This window comes from Onychomys torridus, chromosome 7 (assembly GCF_903995425.1).
Source record: "Onychomys torridus chromosome 7, mOncTor1.1, whole genome shotgun sequence".
NCBI classification, from domain to species: Eukaryota; Metazoa; Chordata; class Mammalia; order Rodentia; family Cricetidae; genus Onychomys; species Onychomys torridus.
This window is the reverse complement of record NC_050449.1, coordinates 30,232,895-30,240,915: the sequence shown is the minus strand read 5'-3', so window position 1 is coordinate 30,240,915 and position 8,021 is coordinate 30,232,895. Positions and strand designations below refer to the sequence as shown.

The 8,021-nt window shown below is 48.9% G+C and overlaps 1 protein-coding gene across 1 annotated transcript; it reads left to right on the top strand.

Annotated features, from left to right (window-relative positions):
* The first annotated feature begins 6,364 nt into the window (after window positions 1–6,364).
* Window positions 6,365–8,021, top strand: LOC118587541. The gene is given in 2 exon segments (XM_036193582.1): window positions 6,365–7,689; window positions 8,003–8,021. Coding segments are annotated over 2 exon segments (1,344 nt in total).

The window sequence follows — 8,021 nt, the reverse complement described above, 5'->3', positions numbered from 1 at the left end:
AGTTTTTCTTTTTAACCAAAATGTGGTCATTATTACCTGTATATTCAAAAAAGAAAACATGCAGTCTTAAATAATTAAATTCTCTAGATTAAAGTCATTTTAAAAAATCTACTGTAGAATGACAGGAATTGATCATACTCACTTACTCACTGTGGTAGTTTGAACACAAATGGCCCCGATAGGCTCATATATTTGAGTGCATTGTTTCCAGGTACTGGAACTGTTTGAAAGAATTAGGGAGAACAGCTTAGTAACTTCCCAATTCAAGGATGCTGAAACTAAGCTAACCCATGAGAAAGTGGATCGTGGGCCACAACCCATCCAATTATTCCGTGTTTGCACTTGACAGTTACAGAGACTTCCTGATAAGTAAGGGCCAGTGGGAGGAGCCAGTAGACTGGCTGTCTCAGGGATGATGGGATGAAGATACTACAGATAAGATTGTGTAGATTACAAAGAATTGGACTGACTTTGGGCTCTGACTTTTGAGAAAACACCTGCATTCTAGGCTGTAGATATAGCTGGGTGGTTAAGAGCACTGGCTATTCTTCCATACGACCTGGGTTTGATTCCCAGCACCCACATGGCAGATCATACATGTCTATGCCTGCAGTTCCAGATCTGTTGCCCTGTTCTGGCTTCTGTGGGCACTGTATGTGCATGGTGCACAGACAATGCATATGCAAGCAAAACACCCATACACATAAAATAAAATAAAATTTAAATAAATAAATATAAAAAATCGTGCCTGCCTTCTTAGGCCCTGGTGAGAGGTGGCCAGCAATAGACTGCAAGGGAACCATCTATTTATTTTTAATAATTTATTTATTTTCGAGATTAAAATTACATCACTTCCCTCTTCCCTTTCCTTCCTCCCACATACCCCACCTTGCTCTCTTTCAAATTCATGCTCTCTTTTTCTTTACTTGTTGTTGTGCACCTCTCTCTCTCTCTCTCTCTCTCTCTCTCTCTCTCTCTCTCTCTCTCTCTCTCACACACACACACACACACACACACACACACACACACACACACACACCGCTTCCTTTCATGTCCATGTCCACTCTTTCTTCCTTGGGTCTACATGAGCAGTTTTCTTCCTAGGGATTCCTTGCCAGCACGCTCCACTCTGGCTTCTCTCTTCTCCCTCAGAACTAAGGAAATACAGTTACCAATACCCGGGCACTAGAAAGCAGACAGATGGCTCATATGGCTCAGGAGGTAAAGATGCCTCCACACAAGCCTGCGGTCCTGAGGTCAATCTCCAGGCTCCATGGAAACACGGAAGGAGAGAACTGACTCCACGAAGTCGTCACCTGTCATCCACATAGGTGCCCTGGTGCCAACACTTACATACTCATGCACAACAATAAAAAAATAAGGTTTCAAAAAAGTAAAGAAATAAAAAATGCTACTGGAGATGAAGGGTGAGGGGAACTCTTATAAATGAAAAAGAGAGAAATACAAGGTCTCTGTTTCCTGTTAAAGAGCTGAGAGTTCTGGGAGAAACGCCTTGGATGGGCCAGTGATGAGAGTCAATTCAGCAGGCTGTAACCTGAGTTCTAAGGGCCAGAACAAGGGTGAGGATGTTCAATGCAAGAGCCACTTGATAGGAAAGGCAAAGGGGGGTCAGAGGATTTTACTCATGCCGGGTGTTGTGGCTCAGGAAGTAGAGGCAGGTGGATCTCCATGAGTTCAAGGCTAGTCTTGTCTACATAGTGAGTTCCACAACAGCCAGGGCTAGAGACTCACCCTGTCACACACACACACACACACACACACACACACACACACACACACACACACACAAGTGAGGGAGGTAATATGGAGGCCATGTTAGGTTTGAGGAAAGAGACACCTGAGAAGGTGGGACCTGAGGGTGCTGAAGACTCTCAGAACCCCTGTGCTCCTCTGACCAACTCCACAACCTTCTAGATCTTAAGTATCATTTGGGGGCTCGCACCTCTTGGGGTTGAACTGGTCTTCATAACAGTGTGTATTACCTGTCAAACCACAGACCCTCTAGCTTCCTTTCTCTGTCTCCCAACACATGGGTCTCAGGGCCCATGGTCAGTCTCTCCCTCTCCAGACAGAGTAGATAAGCAAGTCTGCTATAACCAGGTACCTCTCAGAGTTCTCTTCTTTCCTTTTATGGCTGCAGTCTGCCCCCTACTGCCCAGACCCAGGATGACTTTGAATTATAACTATTTTATATCTGCCTCGAGACTTGCAGCACATAAACTAGGTCCTCCTCAGTGCACAAGCACATACACAAGACACATACATTCATACATACATACATACATCCTAGCCCCCAACCACATCCAACCTCTCTCCTGAGCCAGAATCTGCACCTCCTTCTCCAGGGTCTAACCCAATGAGTCTGCTTGGCCCTTCCCTCCAGTCACCCTCCCCAATCACCAGACCTAGCCTGGGTCCTACATCCACTGCCCAGGCCTATGGCAATCCTGTATGGCCAATCCTGTCTGTACCACAACCAACCTCCAGGATTCTTCCAGGATCTTCCCTACAGGTCCCAAACCACATGCCTCTCCTATGCCAAATCTCCTCTCCACACTGCTAGATCTACTCCCCACACTCCAGGCTTGGGTCAGGACACATATTTGCCCCAGCCCAGTCTCCTCTGTCTATTGATGTCAATCTGCTAAGCCATTTCCAACCTAAGTCCAACCAGCCTGCACATCTTTTCTTCTAGCCTGCTTTGTCTATATCAGACAAAAAGCTAACAAAACAAGTCCACTTACCCAAATCTCATCACAAAAATACAAAAGAAACATGAAGGATCAAGCTGCTATCTCTCCTCTTAAACCTAACAATCTTATAGAAATTACCTGGATGAACCCTAAGACACAGAATGTAAAAGAAAAAATAAACTTCATCAAAGAATTCAAGTGGTTTAAAGAAGAAGAAAAAAAAAAACGCTAAAAGATATCAAGGAAAGGGGGCTTAAGGACAAGAAATGCCTGAGCGATGCCCAAGAAAATACAAACACAAGGCTGAAGGAAATGGTGAAGACCATCCAGGAAAGTAAAGTCAATGAAGAGAAAGGAAAATTGGAGGTTATTCAAGCTGAAATGAAGATGGAATTGAAAACCCCAGTAACCCAACTAGAAAACTCAAAGGAAAGCCTCACAAATGAAATGACTCCAGCAGAAGATACAGGTGAGCCAACCCTTAAGGTGTGAAAGTGGGAGAGCTAGCCCTACCATCTGTCTGTTTCATGGTGGAGAGAGCAACGAAGAGATGCTCCCTCACCCCTTACTACCTACTTGCATGCAGGAAAGCTGGCCCTTCCTGTGATCACCAGAGTGGGAAAGCTGAACTTGTCCCCCACCAGGTGCACCTTACCTGGGCAGCACAATAGAGCTGACCCTGTTGGTGGGGCACAGGTCAGCTGGCCCTAAGGGCATGAGAGCAGGAGAACTGTCCCCACCCCTTGCTGTCTGATGCATTGGTGAGCTGGTCAGGGCAATGCCTGAGACTTACCCTGGTGATGACAATGAGGGAAAGCTGGCAGGCTGGCCAACCGAGCTACCACCCAGGCCTAGAACCAGGGCTGTGAATGTGTCCACCCCAACATCCACCTCATCTTCAAACTGCTGGAGCATATAAAGAAGCCAGACCTGTAGCTCCAAAGCTGCAGGATCTCCACGACACAAGGCAACAGTAGGATGTCCTTCAAGAGGAGTCCCAGTGAGGATCCAGTATTGATGGTGTAGCAGAAGCTGGAGCCCTTGAGCCAGACCAATGACTCATTGCAATGAATGCTTACCAGTACAGATATATGAACTAAAGTGTATACTGCGTGCCTCACTGTCACACTACAGCTTCCATGCTGAGACTTGTTTGTTTGTTGTTGTTGTTTGTTTTGGGAGAGAGGTTGCAAAGGCAGAGGATGGATGCAAAGGGACAGGGAAACAAATGGGATTGGGATGCATGATGTGAAGTCTACAAAAAAAATCAATAAAAAGTTTAAAAGAACTATACAGAACATAGAAAAGGTATGGAAAGCTGCAAGAGAAGAAACACACAAGTCATATGTAAAGGAAAACCCATTAAAATAACAGTTGAATTCTCAATGGAAACTTTGAAAGCTAAAAGAATCAGGAGCCCAGGCTGACCTCGAACTTGTGATCCTTCTGCCTTCACCTCCTTCAGCAAATCCTACCAGCGTGCACCACGATGACCTGCCTTGGCAGAGTCTGCCAGGCTGGACTGACTCCCCAGGGGAGACCTTGCCTAGGAGGAGGTGGAAGTGGGAGGTGGATTGGGGGGAGGGTTGGGGAGTGGGAGGAGGGAGGATGGGGGAATCTGTGGCTGATATGTTAAATTAAGTTAATTATAAAATAAAAATACTATTAAAAAAGAATCAGGAGCACTCAAGTCCTAAAAGAACATGATATCTAAGCTAAACTAATATACCCAGCAAAACTGTCCACCATAGTTGAAGGAAAAAGAACTTTCTCTTATATAAACAACCTGAAGACATGTATACTCCAGCTGACACTGCACATCCCTCTCCAGCATCTAGTCTGAGAAGTGTAATCCTCACCCATTATCAAGGAAACTTCTTTTTACAACATATGGCAACCATTACAGAAAACCACAATCAATCAACATGCAGAGTTGTGGAGCCCAGTCCCAACAGATACATCCACAAAATAGCTCCGGAGCCTGCTGGGAACATTGCAGAAAAGGGAAAGGAGGACTGTAAAAAGCCACAGGAACATGGAACTTGCTGTGAGATTATGTCTCTTAGGAATGTCAGAAACTACATCTATAAAGCATTTCCAACATGGCTCCCTAAACATAAAGTGAACAAGACACCAACAATAGACAATGCTAAAGCAGACCAGGAAAGCACAGAGGCCTCAACCCTAAACAAAGAACTGCAGGTAAGCAGGCAATGCTGAGAGTCAGAGAAATAGTCTTCTCCTGGGAAGAGCACACCAGTTGATTATCCAGTACTGAAAGACCCCCCCGGCACCCCTATAGTAATCTGTGTTTGCAAGGCTTATAAGGGAACAAAAGACAGTTCCAGGAAATAGAATGGCCCCACCGCAGCCCAGATAGCCGATAGATAAGCAGGATGTCAGGGGCAGACTGCCTGGCATCAGTGCGGGAGGGCCAGAGCAGCTGGAATTCTAGATAGGGGTTGAGTCAACACACATATCTGGTTACCAAGGGAAAAACCCACAAACCGCCCTGAGCCTGAGTTCACGCCCCATTTGATTTATGCTCATATATTCGCGCCTCACTTTGACAGAGCTTTGTCCAATTAGAACCCTTTGACTATTTGTGCCTCACTTTGAATTGTCCAATCAGAGCTTTGTCCAATTAGAACCCTTTGACTATTCGCGCCTCACTTTGAATTGTCACAGAGCTTTGTCCAATTAGAACCCTTTGACTATTCGCGCCTCACTTTGAATTGTCCAATCAGAGCTTTGTCCAATTAGAACCCTTTGACTATTCGCGCCTCACTTGAATTGTCCAATCAGAGCTTTGTAACCATTCGTGCCTTGTTTAAATTATCCAATCAGAACCCTTTGACTAATGCTTTCCCGCGCTTCTTGCTATAAAAACCCATCTTACCAACCCAGAGGCCGCAAGTTTTCCGAGAGACTTGGTTGCCCCAGGTACCTGTGTTTAAATAAACCTCGTGCTGTTGCATCTGATCTGTGGTCGCTGCGTGCTCCTTGAGCCGGGGGTCTCTCCTGAGGGGAGACCTCTCTGGGGGTCTTTCATTTGGCGAGCCAACCAGGAGCAGAGACCCTCTACTCACGGACCACCAACCCACTATCAGGAGGTAAGCCGGCCGGCCTCGGAATTTGTGTTTAAGCTCGAGCCGTCCTGTGTCCGTTTTGTCTCTGTGCTGTCTGTTTCTATGTTTGAGTTCTGTTCCTGCGCAGCATCCGGAGGGACCAGGAAAGGAGGCGGGCAAGGCCTGCCGTGAGGCCGGGCCGCCTGATTGTAGTGCCGGGAGAGGAGGCAGGCAGACTTGCCGTGAGGCCGGGCCACCTGAGTCCCGCACTAGGGTATCTCCCCTAGTGCTCTGTATCGGGGTGAGACTGAAGGGGCTGACGAGCCCGGACTTCGCTCACCAACCCTGGAAGACGTTCCACGGGAGTCTGAAGTCCCCTTTGGGGCACGGTTTTTCGGGGCCTCCCAGGTATCTGAGGGATACGTGGTGTTGGCAGGGGACGGGGGGCGCAAACCCTCCCAATCCCCGACTGAGTTCTTGCTTTCGGTTTTGCACCGAAGCCGCGCAGCGCGATTTGTTGTCAAGTCTGTTGTTTGTCTGTTTCTTGTTTGCTGCCTAATTCTTCTTTATCTAGACACCAGAATGGGACAAACCGTCGCTACGCCCCTGAGCCTCACCCTCGACCACTGGTCGGACGTAAAAGGCCGTGGCAACAATGAAGGAGTCATCATCAAAAAGAATTAATGGACCACCCTCTGCGAGGCCGAATAGGTTATGATGGATGTCGGCTGGCCCCGAGAGGGCTCCTTTAACCTCTCTTTCATTTCACAGGTTGAAGGGAAGATTTTTGCCCCCAAACCCCACGGGCACCCGGACCAGGTCCCCTACATAGCCATCTGGAGATCCCTGGTAGAAAACCCATTTCCATGGGTCAAGCCCTTCCTCCTAGGTCCCTCTACAACCCCTTTGGCTTCTCCCCCACCCTCTGCACCTCCTGCGATTTCTTCCTCCTCTTTATACCCTATACTTCCCCGCAAAGAGGCTCTCAAGCCTTCCGTCCTCCCCTCCGACCTAGACTCTCCCCTCATTTACCTCCTAACAGCTGAGCCGCCGCCTTATCGCGCGGCACCGGCCGCGCCAGCCGCGGGACCGGAAACAGGGACGACGGCCATCGGAGGGGCAGCAGCCCCTGAGAAGATGGCAACTGGCGGGGACACAGGGGGGACCCTGGCTCCCTCACCCATCGCCGGTCGCCTTCGGGCCCGCCGGGATGACACCCCCCTGGAATCCAAGGCCTTTCCCCTCAGAGAAGGGCCCGGCCGCCATCTCCAGTACTGGCCATTCTCGGCCTCTGATCTCTATAACTGGAAACAACTTAACCCCCCGTTTTCCAAAGATCCCGTGGCATTAACCAACTTGATTGAGTCTATCCTAGTGACCCATCGGCCAACCTGGGATGACTGCCAACAGCTTTTGCAGACCCTCCTGACTGTGGAGGAGAAGCAGCGGGTGTTCCTGGAAGCACGGAAGCTGGTCCCCGGCGAAGATGGGAGACCTACCCAGCTCCCCAATCTCATTGACATAGCCTTTCCCCTCACGCGCCCGAATTGGGATTATACCACCGATGAAGGTAGGGGACACCTACGTCTCTATCGCCAGTTGCTTTTAGCGGGTCTCCGTGCCACTGCTAGGCGGCCCACTAATTTGGCCCAGGTAAGAAGCACCATCCAGGGAAGGGAGGAGACGCCTGCCGCATTCTTAGAAAGGCTAAAAGAGGCTTATAGAATGTACACCCCCTATGATCCAGAGGACCCAGGGCAGGCGCCAGGAGTTATCCTGTCATTTATCTACCAGTCAAGCCCAGATATCAGGACTAAGTTACAGAGGTTAGAAGGACTGTCAACACTGAATCTTTCGGATCTGCTGAAGGAGGCAGAGAAAGTATTTAACAAGAGGGAAACCCCGGAGGAAAGGGAGGAGAGGATGTGGCAGAAGCAGGATGAGAGGGACAAGAGATGACACAAGGAGATCAAGACACTGGCCGCCATAGTGTTGCAGGGTCAGGACAGAGAGGGAGTTAGGATGGGAGAATGAAGGCGACCCCCCTTGGAAAAGGACCAGTGTGCATACTGCAAGGGAAAAGGACATTGGGCTCGGGAATGCCCACAGAGACCACAGGGACCCCGACGACCCAGACCCAAGGCTGTGGACCTCCTTAATCTGGAAGACTAGGGGGGTCCAGGCCAGGAGCCCCCCCCTGAGCCTCTGATAACCCTCAAGATCGGGGGGCAACCCATAA